This window comes from Trematomus bernacchii, unplaced genomic scaffold (genome assembly GCF_902827165.1).
Source record: "Trematomus bernacchii unplaced genomic scaffold, fTreBer1.1, whole genome shotgun sequence".
Lineage (NCBI taxonomy): Eukaryota > Metazoa > Chordata > Actinopteri > Perciformes > Nototheniidae > Trematomus > Trematomus bernacchii.
The window spans coordinates 8656728-8675305 of record NW_022987564.1 but is presented as its reverse complement, the minus strand read 5'-3'; the positions used below and the strand labels follow the sequence as shown (position 1 = coordinate 8675305).

General features: G+C 36.8%; 1 protein-coding gene across 1 annotated transcript in view; it reads left to right on the top strand.

The window, feature by feature from the left end:
- The first annotated feature begins 1845 nt into the window (after positions 1–1845).
- The window catches only part of necab1 (N-terminal EF-hand calcium binding protein 1), a 32521-nt gene continuing 15788 nt past the window's right edge, over positions 1846–18578 (top strand). Inside the window, exons 1-5 of the mRNA XM_034125208.1 lie at positions 1846–2013; positions 4655–4679; positions 7691–7799; positions 14782–14807; positions 15094–15191. Coding sequence (XP_033981099.1) covers positions 1927–2013; positions 4655–4679; positions 7691–7799; positions 14782–14807; positions 15094–15191 — 345 coding nt within the window. The 5' untranslated portion in view covers positions 1846–1926. The remainder of the gene's footprint in view (positions 2014–4654; positions 4680–7690; positions 7800–14781; positions 14808–15093; positions 15192–18578) is intronic.

The window sequence follows — 18578 nt, the reverse complement described above, 5'->3', positions numbered from 1 at the left end:
CAAAGCATCATAAATTATAATAATTTAAAAGAAAATTGTGTACAATTTATTAACATGGAAAGTATATATAATAAATAATGGCTATGTTATCATATAATTAATATTGTTAGCTTATAATTACAAATGTTGTCTAAAGGTTGGGTTGTTTAGAACAAGGCTTCTCATGGGTTTAGGTTAAATCGTAATCTGCTAAATCATAGCCTTCAAATAAATGAGTACAATGTTCCTCTAAAATGTAGTAAAGTAGCAAAAAGTGCAAAAAACTAAACAAAGTCCATTCTTTTTAAAATTGTAGGCTGTAGGAGCAGTTCATGAATATATCAACGTTTTACATAAGACAAATATGGTCATCAATTATTAACGGAAATCATATCACATACAAAATTGAATTCTACTTGATCAATTTAGAACAATAAATGTGTAGCAGAGTTTGCATTCATATTCTCCTGTATTTCTGAGAACATACAGTAAAGTATTAGCCTGGGGTTTATCTCCCTGCTTGGTATGCTCATCATAAATTCATAATGAGGGGAGTGGAGCAGACAATGCGTGCATTCATGCACACTGCTCACCGCCTGACACCCAGCTGTTGGTAAGAATTTTTTTTGTAGTTGTCCCTAAAAACTTGCCTCGGCTTCCTGAAAAGCTTTCATTTTGAAATAGTACATACAGATAGATTATACTACACCAAATGGTTATATTTAATTAGTTTTTGTGTTGAGATTGACGACAGCAGTAATGTTTTAACACTCCACTAGATGGAACTGTTGCACAGTTTTACAACCAATCCATTTGCAGGGTTTATTCATGAGTTGCATTGATGTATAGGCTACATGTGGAACATCATGCATGCTTGACAACAATCTGGTCTGACAAGATCAACAGGTTTAACATCTGAGGGGCAAACTGTTACATAAGTAAAGCTATTTGTTTGTAAGCGCTTCTTTCTCAAGTGTTTTTCTTTCCCTTTATTATTCTTTCAAGATTAAAAATTGTGAACTTGTTTTTGTTTTTTGCAATTTGGAATTGTGTGGTTATGTTATGTCAACCACTGTATGTTACCTAACCCTTTGGTCAACTTACATTTGGAAACCCTAAATACATTAAATTAAGTAGGCTAGATGATCGAATATATAAGGCATATAAAAGAAAAAGAAGAAGAAGAGACTACCTCACATTATTGTTTAACTAAATGTCAAAGTCCAAAGAGGACTTTAACTCAAGCTGAAATTATCTTTTGTCTGGCCTTCATCTTTAAAAAGAAACAAATATATAATAGGCTATTATATAAATCTTTATAGCTTATAGGATTCCTATTTGGGCATAGCCTACGTTACATTTGTTGCTGCTAATTTGGCTTTCTGTTATTCGGTAGATATGTTTGATTCTAGACATATGTTATCGGTCATTAAAAGTACATTTTTCATTTATTGATTTATTTTCATAAAGTGCGATACTGAAGTTGCATTTGAGTGACATTTCGCTTCCTCCAATGTAGGTTTGCACCATATACAGTCTATGGTTTGCACCATAGACTGTATATATAAAGGTTTGCACTCATCACAACAGCAGCAAGCCGACAGAGCACATGGCAGGAAGTTAAGTGACTTCGCTTTCATAATAAAAGCATACGTATTCAGGAAACGTATCGTTGTTTGTGGCAGTCATGCAAACAATAGCGTCAAAACTATACACAACTATATGTGTAGCAAAATGAGGGCAGACAAAAACATCTAAAATATGTTGGTCGTGGTATTGATGTAATAGTGAAAGTGTGATGTGTTAAACCTTAATCCGGAAGTTGTGCCTTTTATTCCGTCTGACTTGACCGCGTTAAGCAGTCGCTCTTTTTGACCATTGGCTTTGATCAGATAAGAGGTTCACGCGGACACATTCCCCTGCACTTCTGAAGCTACATTTTGAAAGATGGATTGTTCAGAAGAGGTTCAGGCTGTGTTTGAGGAGCCCACAGCTGAAATGGAGCTAAAAAAGGGAATGTCGATTTTCATTGATGTAAGTAAAACATTTTTTAATCATTATTTGCAATACAAAATGTGTTGCATCTTCATAATACAGGACTATATTAGCATTTTTCGGATAACCTAACAATCTAAAGCCTATATATTAGCAGAACAAATCAGGGAAAAAACATTATTCCTTCCAGATTTTTGTTGCATTTCAAGAAGCATTTTGACTTTTTAAATGTATGTTTTAGTGATTTCAATAGTTACCCGTGGAGGTTTTTTGATCACACAAGTTAAAATGGATCCCTTTTATGCATATTGGGTGCAGACAAATCCCTTGGTTCATATGATTAATTAATTTGATTTTGCAGACCCTTAATTTAGATTCATCATGTAATGACTTCAAAGGCTGGCCATCCATTTTTATGTCAGTTTTCAAAAACCAAATACCAATTAATGAAGCATAATAGATCTTCTTGGTTTTGACCAAAGCCAGGCTGTTATTCCTTTTCTAAAGCCACATCTAGCTCAAGTAAGGCAAGTACTTTTTTTAACCTATACGTTTTTTTTAAATGATGATAAGGATTACCAACACTTGTAGATCTCCCTCACATGATAAGAAATTCAATATTGAAATAACATCTTATATCCATATCACGGCACTGCATTCTGCTTCTGCACCCACCACCACCACCTCGTTATATTCCTCCTCATTCCTCCACTCTCTCATTCCCTTGAAAGCTTTGACCGTAAACCTGTTGGCTGCCTGAATGGGAATCAACAGTTATTAAAGGTTTATGGCGTATAACATCAAATGTCTTGCTGATAATGAGCAGTTGCTTTATCTTCTGGCAGTGAATTAAACCACTGCTTTCCTTTAGAGGCGAGTTTCAACGTCAGATTGTTGCTTCTGTTGTTTTCTTGACATTTCCTATAGCTAGCTCAGCCGGGTGCGTGTCATTTAAACACACACGCTGACTCCAAACAGTCGTTTCATCTTTTAAAAGGTTAGATAAACTGTGTCTCCATGTGTGACCTTCTTCCTTTTTTTCATGCTGTTGTGGTGCTATATTTTCCATTTTTTGTGATGAGTTACCAGTATGAGCTGGTATAATTAAATCCAATCAGCACACAAAGCTTAATGATTTTCAACAATATAATTTGCATGAATATCACAATTAAAAAATAAAACCCCCACATTTAAATATTTAAAAGAGCTCTTTACAATGTGTAAAGCGTAAGATACCTGTCTTTAGACCCTTGCAGCGTAGAAGGACCTTCCTTTCCAAAAATTGAAGAAACCTCGGGAACAGCAATTGAGGAGGGATTGAGACAAGATAAATGAAGATATGTATAGATATAGATTTTTGGTTACACTTTATATTAAGGTACACTTATTCACCATCGACTAGTTGTCATTAACATAATAATAATAATAATAATACATGTTATTTATAAAGCGCTTTTCCTGACCTTTCTTGTGCTGCCTTATTATGCCCATATTGAGCATATTAAGCCCCAAACTCATGTAGAACAACTTCCTTACAATAAATAAGCACTAATTAGAGGGTTATTATGGAAAAACTCTTAACTGATGGCCTAGTACTGGGAGAATATGGTAATGTTGAATAAGGCATTAATAAGAGTTTTATAATGACTAATAAAGAGCCAATATACTGCTAATATGCATGTTAATTAACAACTAGTTGATGGTGAATATGTGTACCTTAATATAAAGTGTTACCATTTTTTTCTCCCAGAATCAGAATTGTTTTTAGTTTTAGTTTAGTTTAGTTTACACATACGAGGAATTTGCTTCGGTGTAAGTGGTGCATACAAAGACACAGAAAAAAGAATACGTCGTTTGGAAAAAGAAAGAGCAAAACAAGTTACTATTATAAAAACAATTTTAAAGACTATTGTAACAGATAAAAAATTAAGACAAAATGCACACATATAGATATGAGAAACTGAGTACAGTAAAAGAGAGAATTACAAATAATATATTCAAAGTGGAGAGCTGTGCAGATTTAAAAAGAGGTAGTGTGGAGCTGAAATGTGCAACATGTTGTGTATTTGGTATAATTGATAACTGATAGAGATTACAGATACATGAGATGTGTCAAAAGTATACAGAGAAAGAGACTGATAGCAGTTTATAAGTCGGGGTCAGCAGAATAGGACACAAAGACTGATTAGAAAAAAACAAATGATGTAAGTCAGAACACACAGAGAGAGGAAGGTGGGTAGATCATTTTTCACAAATTGTACCAAAGAGCTGAAGTCCCCCAAGCTATAAATCCAAAGATGAAAGGATGGCGTTTCCAAATGTTAATCTTGCACATTATGCTGTCAGATTTATCGCATAGTGTTAATGTGTATGTGGACTTAAAGACCAATCTTCACAAGTACAAACTCGATAAGAAGCGACAGTAGGACGTGCTATTTTGATGTGTTTCAAGCCTTTTAGAGCTAATGTGGTCATCGACACTTTGCCTTTCATCTTCTCTGGACTCTGGGACAGCACTATCAATAATTTATTGACACACTGCTTTTGAGAGTGGGATCGATGATATACACACACACAGACACACACACACACCCCCATTTATTAAACACACACACACATTTATTAATTTGGATGTAAAAATTTTGTTGACGTCTCTCCTTTTCCCCTTTTCTTGTTTCAGATTTTACGGAGAGCTGATAAAAACGGTAAATATTACGCAAAAAGCTCTTAGCAGACACACACACACACACTCACACACACACACACACACACACACACACACACACACACACACACACACACACACACACACACACACACACACTCTCACACTCACACACACCAACATACTCACACACACATTTCTCTGTGTTTTTCTAAGCCTTCCTTTCTCGTGTGAGTAAAAAACTATTTTCTCAATGAAATTCTGGTCATGATTTTCTACTAAGACTCTTTCAGTTTCCATGGAAACAGGAAACTGATCATACCCACTGAGGTTCAGTTTGAGTGCATTCACGAAGAAAAACATAAACAATGTATACCAGCCAGACAGTTTTTATCATGTCCGTCAGTCACACTTATGCTGCGTTCACACCGGACGCGATGCGAATATTCGCTTCGCTCTAATCGCTCCTATCGCATTGCTCTAAACGCTCGAGTTTCACCGCGGCTGCCAGCTCGGGAGCTACAACTACAACAAAATGAACATATTTTACCGTGATTAAATTGTAATACACGTTTATAAAGGATGCCGAAGTAACAACATACTGATACCGGTTAGTAAAAACCATGAATTAATGCTTGACAAGTCTGCAGACAGACGGCAGGCGAAAAACCTTTTAAAATGCTTGTTTTCTGAATGAAGATCGGGTCGACCAGGCTAAGCTAACGTTGTATATGCTCATTCCACACTCATAACAACGGCCTACAGACATAAATAAACCAGCGACTGTATTCGCCATGGCACAGACAGTCTGTGGTTTGTACTTGTTTAACTTTTGTCCAGTTTCTGAACAGATATGAGGAGCTGTGAGCTCTGTGTGCTAACTGCTAACAGCTAACGGCTGATGTTTTCTGGTTGAACGTCAGTGACGGCAGGCTGAGATCCTCACCGCTGATTGGCTTCCGCGAGAACGCGTCATGTGAATTTGACGCTCGAGTTGAAAAAATTGAACTCTCGCGTTTGACGCGGCACCGTTCAATCGCCTCAATCACGTGATTCGCGCCGCGTCCACCGCTTCATGCGCGACGTCGGAGCGAATTCGCGTCTGTCCGCGTCTCTGCATTGACTTTACATGTAATCGCGCCGCCCCCAAACATCGCATCGCGTCCGGTGTGAACGCAGCATTAAAGGTAGGGTAGGTAAGTTTGAGAAACCGGCTCGAGATACACTTTTTGTTATATTCCATGGAATGCTCTTAACATCCCGATAGCAATGAATATCTTAAGTGCTTTGACAAAAAATCCATAAAAAAATGTCATCTGTGGAAGCCGTAATACTGTAAAAAGCACGACCAATCATTTTAGCCGGCCCGGCTAAAATAACTGGATGGCCTACCTGCCTGTCAGCTTTCCATCTGTGCACAAAGTTATCTCGTGCCCTCATTGGTCATGTGCACGTTCGTGTGTGTTGGAGGAGGGGCTCTGTAAGGAAGCGGCAGATTTGTTCCGGATGTGTATTTTCAAATTCTAGCACACTCGAGCTGGTTTCTCCAAAATTACCTACCCCACCTTTAAAGACTTATTTTAGCTGGAGGTCTTAATATCTTGTGTAGAAATATCATAATATACAGTTTGAACAGTGAGAACACACAGAAATAAATAGTTGATTTTGTTGTTTAGAGACAGCCTGAGTTTAAATCAAGGAATATCTATATTGTTATGGCACACAGCACAGACTTTGCATTTGGATTTTCTCTTTTAGTCTGATTTGTTCAATTGTGTTAGTCTGATGGACAGGTTTGCATTTGTGTGCATTTTCTTTCCTCATCAAGGGTCGGAAAGGACAAAGGGTGTGATCTACAGATTGCAAAACCAATGACGTAAATGTGGTATTGTTTGTTATGGGGCTATATAAATAAAATGGACTTGTCTTTGAATGACCCAAGGGGAAATTACTCACAATGTGTTGATCTGATTTCCCACCCTCTATCAAATGTGTTCCTATATTGAAGATGAGACCGCCATTTGATTGTATGACTGACAGTTTGTGTCACCTTCACGTGTTGTAAAATATAACCCTGCAGACACATTATTTCACACATCATGTAAGGCATTCACACAGTGACAGTGATTGCTGGTATCACACAAATAAACCACATCGTGTTTTTCTTCTGACATTTGACAGAATCTAGCAAAGAAAATCCTCAAGAAGCCAAAAGAGCTTATTAAAACTCATTATTTACGTGCTGCGTGTCTTGTCATGCAGCAAGGTAAGAAGTCATCCCACATTTTTGTTGTTTTTGTTGTGTAAACAGCACTAATATGGCAGGTCCGTTCCAAGATTATGTCTGAGCTCATCGAGTGAGTCAGTGCGCCCTTGATGAATGTGCGTTCTCATTGGTGCATCCCTCTTGCTCACATATAGTGACATGCAACACACACTGAGCATCCTGTGAACATTTTAAGATCAGCCACCTCTAGTCACACAAACAGAATACTGCAGCCAGGAAAAATATTTCACCTGTGGTCGATGATTTTGCTGCAGGAAAACATGTTGTTTACTTTTACCTCTTCCATATTTCACATAGCTAAAGCCTTTTTATTCAAAGCATGATTGCCACAAATCATAAAAATGAATCATTGTTACGGATTTCCATGAAGTTGGTTAAAGCAACACGTGGTGATCTCTCCCTGTTCTTTACTACAACATTAAAAACAAGAAATAATGTTTCAATGTTTTTGTGTCAATTTAAAGGGACATTGATCAATTTGCTTGATGCTGTATTTTGCTGATTCAGCCCCTGACATTTTGTATTTAACATCATTACACTTTTTACGTTATTGAAACATGAGGAGTTAAATCTGAGCTACAGCGCTCCTTAAATCTTTTGCCCGCCATGAAAGCTTACATTTCATACGGTTGTTATGTCCAACACACATGCAGAAAAACTTTTAACTTAAACATCTTTTGTATGTAGCGAGTCTATGAAAATGGCCACCTCACCCGATGTCCTAGCACTGTGTTGACAAGTTCCCTTTTGTGCTCCTTCCCCAGATGATGGAAAACTTTCCTTTGATGAGTTCAAATCCTACTTCTCTGACGGAGTCTTGACAGCTGAAGAGTTGCAGGAGCTCTTCCACACGATTGACACTCACAACACAGAGTAAGTACATTTGTTTTGCTTTATTATATTCTTACTTTATTCCATAGAGGTCAGAAGTGAGTTATGAATAATGGAGGAGATGTAGAAGGTGATGCTGTTTGGATTAAATGGAACTTGGCAGCTTTACGACATTTGGATTGCAAAGTAACTTTGTTTTCTTATGTTGCTTTTAATTATGTCCAACTATCGTGTTGAGGACACTAGCTGTCAGAGGGAACGGTGTATTTATGGAGCCCACATGAGCTGGAGGAACACATCAAGTGTTTATTAACAAATTAAAATAGTTAAAATGGTTACGTTTAGTTATGAGACCTTTATATAGTGTATTCATATTTCTACTCGTTCACAAAAAGCTTCTACCTTTTTGATTTGTATAAAGATGAGTAGATCTTTCACACACTATTAAACTGGATGTTTGAATGGATGTGAAAAATGACATCAATAGTTTTTCAGGTATCAAGTTTATTCAATGAAATCACAATCTGCAGACAGACATGTTGAGCTGTGGTCTGAAATTGTTGTTACATTGAGAATGAATACTTCGTTTAACAAGTTAGTTGAAAGAAGATCCAAATCAGGATTAAACTTCCCAGCGTTAATGTCATCGAGGCCTGACATATTGATGGAAGTGATGTCTTCTTCATGGAGGATGTGATATGGCGGACATTACATTTCCTCAACACAGACGTGAGTTCTTGCTCAGATAAGGTCATTGTATTTCCCATCTGCAGGTTAAAGATTAAACAAAACTATTACATAAAAAGGCAGTTCATCTGGACAAAGATTTAACTTTCAATTGATAAAATCTACTCATATTTTTCTTCAATATTGTTGAAAAAAGATTGTTCTGTGTTCATGTCCCTTCTTAATAGAAATCAATCAATGTGACAACAACAATAATCATTTTGTCTGCAACTCCAGCATTGTTCGGCTCCCTCTTCGCCATGCGCTGAAAGTGAAGCTGGAGCCGTTGCTGCCATTCGTTCTCCTGAAAGATGGAGCTACACTTCAGGACATTTACCCTTTGAAACGTGATAAAGGCACAGTACCAACAATTGAGTATTTTAATTAGGCCTGGCTCAAGCCTTGAAGGTATTGAGACAATAATTCAGATAGTGTCAAGAACTAGGGAGGATAATATGTTTAATATAAATTGTACAGAAAACAGTTTACCTCTTTTAATAATGTATGCACAAACAGAGTATATGAACTACGGGTTAAACCCTCAAACACTTTTAATGCATGTATTTAGTCATCTTAACCCATGGTAGGCCAACAGCAAGCTAACTGGTATTGTGTCATGAAACATAATATTGTTACTTTACTAGAGGAGTCTCCATGTACAATTGTATTTGTGCTAGCAATGTGTTATAGTTGTAGAACATCTTTTTAAAGAAACAGTTTAATGGAATGGACGTATTGGCTCTTCAGCAGAAACTTTGATAAGGAGAAGAATTTTTATGAAAGTTGCATTTCAAACCATACTGTGCTACTTGAATAAAAACTCAAACAATAGATGTATTTCAATGTGTAACAACATCTAACAGAAACATGTTAGTTCACTTTAAACTGTCTGTTTAAGACTGTGAGTCTGTCTTTTTTTTCTATGTTTAAACTGAAAATAAACTTAATTTAAAATCATGACTGATCTGTTTGAAGAGAAAATAGGGAATGCAATACAACACACTGCATGGTCGTACACAGAAACACGACATTTGCATCTTTGCATTCAGACAAAGCAGAAGAGCTTAACCACTGGGCTCTTTCAAACATGTTTTTGATGAATTAAAATTAAAGCTGTTTTAACTTTTAAAACATTTAATTTAATTTAATTTGTTGCCATCCAAGCACCCTTATAGAACATTTCTCTGAGTTCTGAGAGGAAGGATTAAAGTCATATCTTTGATGATGATCTGATGATGTTGCAGAAGCAGGCAGCGAGTTATTAATGGAGAGGAAACGCAGTCTTTATAAACTTTCAGCTGTGGCTCGAAGCGTTACAGTCTCTGCTTGCAAAGTACTGTTTAACTATTTCAAAGAGGAACAGATTCAACACACCTTTAGTAAATACAGAAAAGAATTTGAACACCCTAAAGCGTATATTCATTCAATAATATTGATAAAAGTCAAACAAACCCTTTTTGTTATCATACTGCTACTGTTCAGCACCGCAGACGGATGTGGCCGATGCTAAGTGGCTCAATGCTTCTCTGATAAAACATAAAGTTCATATTTTATTCTAACTTAAACTCAGTAGTTACATTATCCATTACTCTTATCTTACTCTATCTTGGTTTGCAAGGACTCTCTTTGCCTAACCCATTACTCCCGCCCTTGAACTTTTTTCACACATATGTCAGACTTAAAGATAACTGTCATGATGATGTGAATACAAAGATTATTGAGTTGCATTATGGGAATGAGGTTGTCTTGATGATGACTGAAATATATGAAACTCAAGACTCCATTAATGTTATTTCTTTCTACAATACATACACGTTGAAACTAAAAGGTGTGACTTGAGCCGAACAATATGTCCTTAATTTGTCCTAAAAAAGAAGAAGACACATTTAAGTGAATTAGGTTAAGTTAATTGAGTTAATTAGAAGTTAAACATGATTTCACCTTAACATCCAGAGGGGTTTGTTCAAAGGCCGCGTATAAACCCTAAATTGTCCAAGGTGGAGTAATATTGGCTCATTTCACACCTTCCTTTTATGGGAAATTGCCCAATTGTATTGAACGTGTCCTCATTGGAATAATTAAACAGTGTTTAAATGAACTCTTTAAGCCACAGCTGAAGGTTTATAAAGACTGCGTTTTCTTCTCCCTCCATCACTCGCTACCTTCTTCTGCAAAGACAACATCATCAGATAATCCTCACAACAAAGGTAAGGCTTTCCTTTCAGCATTGCATCAAATTATTATTCTTAGTTCTACTAGGAATTTTCTTCCAAAAGATAACTTTATTTTAAGAGTGCTTGGACGTCACTACATTGAAAATATTGTATTGAAAAGTTAAAAAGTAAAATTGAAAGCATTTCAAATTTTAATGAATTAAAAACGTGTTTGAATCAGCCCAGTGTATGGAAGTAAATCTGTTCCATCTGAAAAATGATGCATTGAAATTATGTATCTGGATCTTTTGCCTCTGAATTTCATTGTTCGAAAACACATTGTTTTCACCTTTTTTTTTATGTTCACAAATTCAGCTACAAAAAATTCAGATCTTCATCCTGGAACCCAGGGGAAAGCAATCGATTGTAGATCAAGTCAAACGCCCAGCCAAATCAAGCTACGCTTATTCACTGCGTTGGTCACGGAAATGGATTTGTAACTGAATTTCTGCCGCTGAATTTGTGAACATTGAAAATAAATTGTGAAAACGAGTTGTAAAAAATTCGAACAATGAATTTCAGAGGCAAAAAATTCAGATACATAATTATTAAGTGCTTGAAAGACAATAGCTTTTTAATTTCTAAATGAGATGGAACAGATTGACTTCCATACCAGTGTTAAGGCTCTAGAGTATCTGAATGCAAACATGTGTTTTCTGCGACCACGTAGTGTGTTGTATTTACTTTCCTATTTTATATTTACACAGATGGCATCAGTTATTCATCTTGATGTGCTCTTGCTTATCAGTGGACTGGTGTTGGTAAGTAAAAGATTATATAAAAAAATATATACAGTATATTATGAATATACTATATTGACATATATTGAGAATGATTGACATACATCATGGATTAACCTTACATACATGTTTTTGTGCACACATTGATGAATGAGGTTACCTTGCTTAAATCGTTTGTTGTACTCTGGTTTATAGGTAAACTCACTAGTTTCCCACACTCCTAATACCACAGCTGTTATCTCCTGTTACTCACGTTGAGTTCCTGCTCAGTTTGACTTGTTATGCTCTGGGAACAAGTGCAGTTTGGTTGTCTTAATACCTAAAAAGCTTGAGCTCAGCCTGTTGAAAACCTTTTGCAGGAGGACAATTGGAAGTGGAGCGACGGCTCTGCCTTCACCTTCGCCGTGGTGCTGGGGAACCAAACGATGTTAATGGAGAAAACTGCATGGAGATGCATACTGGTACACAATTATTATTGTTGTTGTTGACACATTGATTGAAAACGAAATCTTTGTCCAGATGAACTGCCTTTTAATGTTTTTTTTTGTATCTAATCTTTGACTTCCATTTGCCAACAGATGGGAAATACAATGACCTTGGCTGTGATAATTCAATAGTTTACATCTGTGCTCAAGACATGTAATGATGTCCGCCATATCACATCCTTCCTGATGAGGACATCACTTCCACCGAGATGTCAGGCCGCGATGACATTAACGCTGAAAAGTTTAGAATTTAAGTGAATTTGGATCCACTTTGAATTAACTCTGTAAAAGCATTTATTTAAGACAATTACCAGTCTTGAGATTGTTATTGTTTATTTAATAAACTTTGCAGGTGGAATTGAAAGTAAAATATAAAATACTTGCATTCAATAAAGACAAAAAATATAACTGATCTTTTGTATTGTCATTTCTCATATCCTGTATATAAGTCCATGTTAATAGTGTGTACACATAGCCAGTTAGAAGGTTAATAACAGAGGACTAAAAGTTCACAGCCAGCTTAAAGTTATCACTCTGTGTTAATATAATAACTTTAAGTCAGCTTAGACTTGTGGGGGACTTCAGAAGCAATTGGAGTCAGGACTCAGAGAGACACGAAGAGAGCTGGAGCTTTGATGGCAAACACTGACGGTTTATTTGGAGCTTCGGCCGGAGAATTCACAAGACATGTCATGGGCCACGAGTTGACCACACGGTAGAGATGCCACAATCAATTCTGAAGAACTCTACCCCAGACCCGTGTATTTAGCTAGTTCAGAGAGAATGATCAACATTGTGCATAACAAGATAGAATCAGCTGACGCAACAGGCAGGAACAGGGAGACAAAACACTGAGAGCACAGCAGCCAAGGTTGCAGGTGCGTGTGCTCAGTCAGGACAGTATGAACTGATAAACTGGGTCAAAGTTATGGGCCTTGGAAAATATTTCCCCAACAAGACTAATGGGATATCTTAATTATGAAAAGATCTTTAAGTTTATGTGAAGTCAGGCAAGACATGTTAAAAACCAATTCAACTACATAAACCTAATTTATACCACAATCTGACTGCAATTATTTAAAGGGGCCCTATTACGCTCATTTGCTGGTTCATATTTGCATTTTGTGCAATGTGTTGGAGCACCAGCGAATAGAAGCATGAGTGTTACATAGTGATGTCATTATGGAAGTAAACAAAGGACTCCAATGGAGGCGTTTCAGGCACGTTTGTTTGTGGGAGAGAAACTCCCTCTGCAGGGAATATGGGGATTTTAGCCTTTGCAGACCATTTACATGCACAAAAGAAAGCAGTATTGGTCCCCTCAAAGAAACTGCTTCCAATGTATTGCTGCACAAAATTGTTTTTTACAATGGTACTAATTAAAGTAAGTATACTTAACTAGAAACAGAATCAACTCAAATGAAATGTTCCTGTTTTTCTCGAGTCACTAGGTTGACGTTAGTCAAGCTTACATTTAATAATTGAACCAAATCTTCTCTACAGTGACGGATGAAGAAATGGTCTTGGTATATTTTGCTGTATGAGATGCTGCTCAGGTGATGTTGAAGCAATAATGTTGCAAACCAACAAGTTAATAGGTGAATTAAGAAACTAAAACTCACTTACCAACTTCCCAGTTGATGCACTTTTGTGGGCAAAATGTGTATTATTACAACAAACACAGGAAAATGATCCTAAATGGTATTTATTTAATTGAATGAATATCACCACTGATTGAATGTGTCTGCAGTCAAAGAGAATAAGATACATGACAACGGTTCATTATCCATGAAAGCATTTGTGAATTATGAGAGTATCTGTCATTTATGTGTCAAACAAGCAAGAGTTGTTAACAATGATGGCGCTATATAACTGTTTCATTATGTCAACAGCATAATTAGATGCACAAGCAGACAGTATGATATTTGCATCTAGAGCTGAACTTAAATTGAACCAAAGCAAACATGTGGCTTCCTCTGTGTTCATCTGACAGATAGTAAAGGTGTTAGGAAGTGGGACTTGAATCCTGTATTGATCAACGGATGAGTCAATAAGCTGTGAGGTCTTTCTGGTAGCAATTTAAGTTCAGCTGAAGGCGCCCATAATATACGGTTTGCTTGTGCACCTAATTATGCATAATGAACTCTTTATATAGCACAGTCACTGTTAACTCTTCTCAGGTTACATTTCATGTAGCTTAAATTCAGTTTAATTTGTGCAGGAAACGTGTTAAATTGCACTTTCACAAGAGGACTAGCAGAACTCTATAACACTATAATTCATCACGTGTTTCATCCTCTCTATTTGTTTTCAGTGCTTTACTTGTGCTTGGTCCATCCACAAATCCAAAAAGGCCATGTTCAAACCACACAAGTAAAAGCCTTTCAGCGAGTGGCTCAGTTTCAGTTGCTAACCCCTGGTCTTCCTCCTCTGTGGCTCTCCTGTTTGGTCTGATTGATCGAGTAAATCCCCAGCCTCCTTCACTGTAACAAGGAATAACGTGTCTCTTAAGCTGTACAGGGGACACTATTTCAATTGTTTTAGCTATTGTCTTTATTTCTGTGTATTACTTATACACTTTCATGCATGAACGTCCATCACAAACATTTCTGAAGGGTTTCCTGTGAGAGATTCACTGTCTGGACCACCAGTCTCTAGCCCACAAAAAGCAACGTGTTGATCATGTTTGACTTGGTCCCGTTTGTCATCATTCAATCATTCACCAAATCATAGACTGTTGAGAGAAAACTGTTTTTACACGGACGAAAATGTATTAATGTCACCTCTGTTAACCTTGGAAACGTTGACATGTGAGGAATTCTCTTTATTAAAATATCTCTCTCATTATTTCTCTCTGCAGCAATGTGGACACCGATGAGCTCTGTGGTAAGTTGATTTATCACCTATATAATAACTTTAAATATCAGTTATAATCTGCACGGTTATAGTTTTTTCTTGCTTTGCCTCACAGTGAGAAGCAGCATAGACACAAATGCTATTTGACATTTTTCCCAGCGTAAAATAAGAAGCATGTAAGATGTCACATGACCAAACCCCCACAGGCTGCATGACTGAGGTGTCACATACTGCTGCTTCAACAAAACACCTACAGCCCTGTCCTAGCCATTTAACTCACAAAATGTTTGTTTTTTTGTGTCTTTCTTGCGTGAAGAGTATTTCTCCCAGCACCTCGGTGAATATGAGAATGTTCTCGGTGCCTTAGAAGACCTGAATATGTGCATACTGAAGGCCATGGACAAGACAAAGAAGGTATGATGATAAAAATGAAAGATAAACTTGCTTTTCTAATTTCTTTATGTCACTGTAGTAATAATAGTTGTATTAATTTATAATCAAGTATCTCCCAGACATACAATGTAGATTGTTTTAATTGGCATGTATCCCCGTGTATGTATACTGAAAGTTAAGCTGCTCACAAAATATGCAAAGTTATATAAGGTACCTGCATTTATCTCATAATAATGCATAATTTCTATTTAAAGTTTTTAAAAATAGCTATGTAAATGTCAATGGAGCAGAGGCAAATCTATAGTGTTAATAGAAGAGTATAGGTTTTAAACCTAGAAAAATATAAGTCAGAGTTGCAATGGGCAATTATTTATTTTTAACTTGTGTTTTTGTAGGGAGGTTTGAATTTAGGTTTAAAACATCCAAAAGTTGTCAAGATCTTTCACTAAAAGCCAAGATTGGTGATGGCTCTAAGAAAACAAAGGACTTCAAAGTCATCCTTAGGTTTCAGATGACTATGAATGTGTGTTTAAAGTTTCATGGCATATCATCAAATATTTGTTGGGATATTTGAGTTCTCACCAAAGCGGTGGACTTACTGATCTGCAATGACATCCCTTAGCTACCGTGGCTAAAAATAACAGCAGTGCACCATCAGTGAAGCTTCATTGTGCACAACACAAGTAAATGAGTGAACTTTGATAAATGTTAATCTTAAATGTTTCGATCTGTTTTGATTTGATATGATTTGGAAAAAAAGTGTGTTAAGTTTGTGTAAATCAAAAGAAAATGCTACTTGCATCTGTTTAGATCTAATAATACGTTCATATCTGTACATTTGTACTAATTTAAATCCCTGTGACACACAACCACACTGCTAAGAAGTAAACAGCACACTGACATCTCGTGCAGTGCACATAATGATACAAAAAGAGATGTTTGATTTTCTCAGTGAGGCTTAAACTCCATGCTGCAAATGTCTCCCAGCATGCTCCTCTGCTGCCCAACAGGCTTCCTCTGATCTCCCATTAGTCAGATTTCCATTACAGAGCCAAAAAGGACAAGCCAGGGCTCATTCATGCTACTCAGTAACCCCCGAGAACAAAACATGTTATGATTCTTTTTGTGCTCGAAGCCAACGTAGATGAGGTTACCATAGAAATTCTGCTTTTGATCATGATTTGGAAAAAAACTTTAGGTCTTTCTGATCTTACTGTAGAGATGTAGAAGGAGACGAGTACCTTTTAGATTATCCAAAAGGAGAGGGGAGGGATGACTAAGGCAAGCAGACAGAGATGAAGGTAAGGGTCAGACATAAAAGAGCACTGAAAGGAAATATGATGAGGAGAAATGATGTTAGGATGATAAAGAGAGGTGGCTTATTATTTCTGCAGGGAGAGGCTCTTTTTCTTTCCACCACCCTCGGTTTCTCCGCAGTATCTCATCTGGCACATATGACACATGTTGTGAATCTCAAATGGCCACTCAGATCTGCACTTACGCAGACACGTCTCACTGTGGCTACTTCAGACACAGAGTGGGAGTCAAACTGTTCATTTGCTGATGGTGTTTCTTCATTAGCAAAGAGAGAGGTAACACAATATGACATCCAACTTCAACATCTACAAACTGTGGGTCAAACGATAAATGGCAACAGCAGATAATGACACTTAATTAAACTAGGAAAGACAGCAGTGAGCGGAGATCAAAACAAATTGTATCAAATAAAACAGGATTTCAAGAGACACACTTACGTATACATGAAGTTAACATTACTATAAATGAGAAACAACTTCCTTTAAATAACTCAAAGAGAGAGAGCGGATCTCTCTTGAAAGGTTTGTGTTGGACCTTCAGCATCACTGTAGTGAAACACATGTGCATTCATTGTGCATTCATTTCTGCAAAGGAAATGAAACATTGATAGTTTTGTAATTCTTTTTCAATCTTTCATAAAGACCTCAACTATTGCCAAAATGAAATTGCACCTCAAATCATTTTCTGTTCTCAGAGAAAATAGAAGAGAGTTGGAAGTGAGTCAGCACGGAGAGGAAGCGGAGAAACAGCAGACGCCGCATGAAAGTGTATTGTTAGGTTTTGTCGTTTGAAAAAAATACTTTGCACCTTACTGTGGAGTTTTAAAAGTCTTAGTTCAGCCGTGATGAAGTGCACAGGAAACAGCCAGTCCCACACATTCGGTTTTTACCATCCACGCACTCTGCAAGCTCACATTAATCAAATTACTCTGCACAAATTGGACAGAAGTGAGGAATTATTGACCAAGGCAATAAGTCTGAAATCAAATTACAACATAGTCTATACACACTCCGCGTATGTCCCCCCGTTCTCTTATAAAACAATAAGAGACAGAAGGAATGTATGAAGAGCTTCATTTCTCCGTTAGCAACTATTGGCTAGCGAGGAGGAGAACAGATGCTGCATTAAAAAGGCTCGAGCATCTCTGTTGAACTGTGTGTGAATGAGTGGATGTCAGGCTGTGGATGTGTGTGAGGTTTTTCTCGTTTTTTGCATTGGAGAGAGAATTGATGTGAGCTTATTTATGTACATGCTGATGTGGTGAAGGATTGTGAGTGTGCTTTTGTGTCACCAAACATCCGTGCACATGTGCGGGGGAGCTGGAACAAGATTGCGCCTCTAAATCAAAGCCAGGCACGTAAACGTATCTGTGCTGAGACACTCGGGGTTTAATTTTGCACAGATATTCCTGCCAAAGCTATTTACATGCTTTCTATACACAACCTCCCTCATTGTTCCACTCCAAACCATAGGAGATCTCAGGTCTTTATCAGCTGCTGTTCTTACAATTCCCAGTTTATTTTAGTATGAAGCAAAAATAGATACAATAACATAATTACAGCAAACACTGTGTTGCATGTTAAAATACACATAAAATCGCCACCATAGGTATTTTCAGTATGTGTTCAGTGGAGATGTACACATCACTCAATTAAAACAGCTTGCACCAAACAAACATCTGTATTGATGAATTAGTTTTTTCTAAATAGTTGAAGGTGGTTTCTGCCAACTGTAGCTTAATTTACCAACTGACCATGCTAGCATTAGCTTGATATGCCCATTTTTAAGTAGGGGCAATGCTAACGGGTTATTCATCATCACAAAAAGATATAGCAAGAATAAAAACATATAATAAATATACAGTATACAAGATAGTAAACATTATTAAGGGTTAAAAGAGGAACACAAGTAAAGTAAACATGTTGTATGCATGTATTGCATTATTCATGATGATATAAAGTGGCATTTCTATGTTTAAAAAAAAATACACAATATATTTCTATCTAAGAATTGTCATACAATATATATTTTTAAATGTTGGAGTGAAGTTAGAAGACCAAAAACAGAGCTGAATATTTAAAAGACATTCAT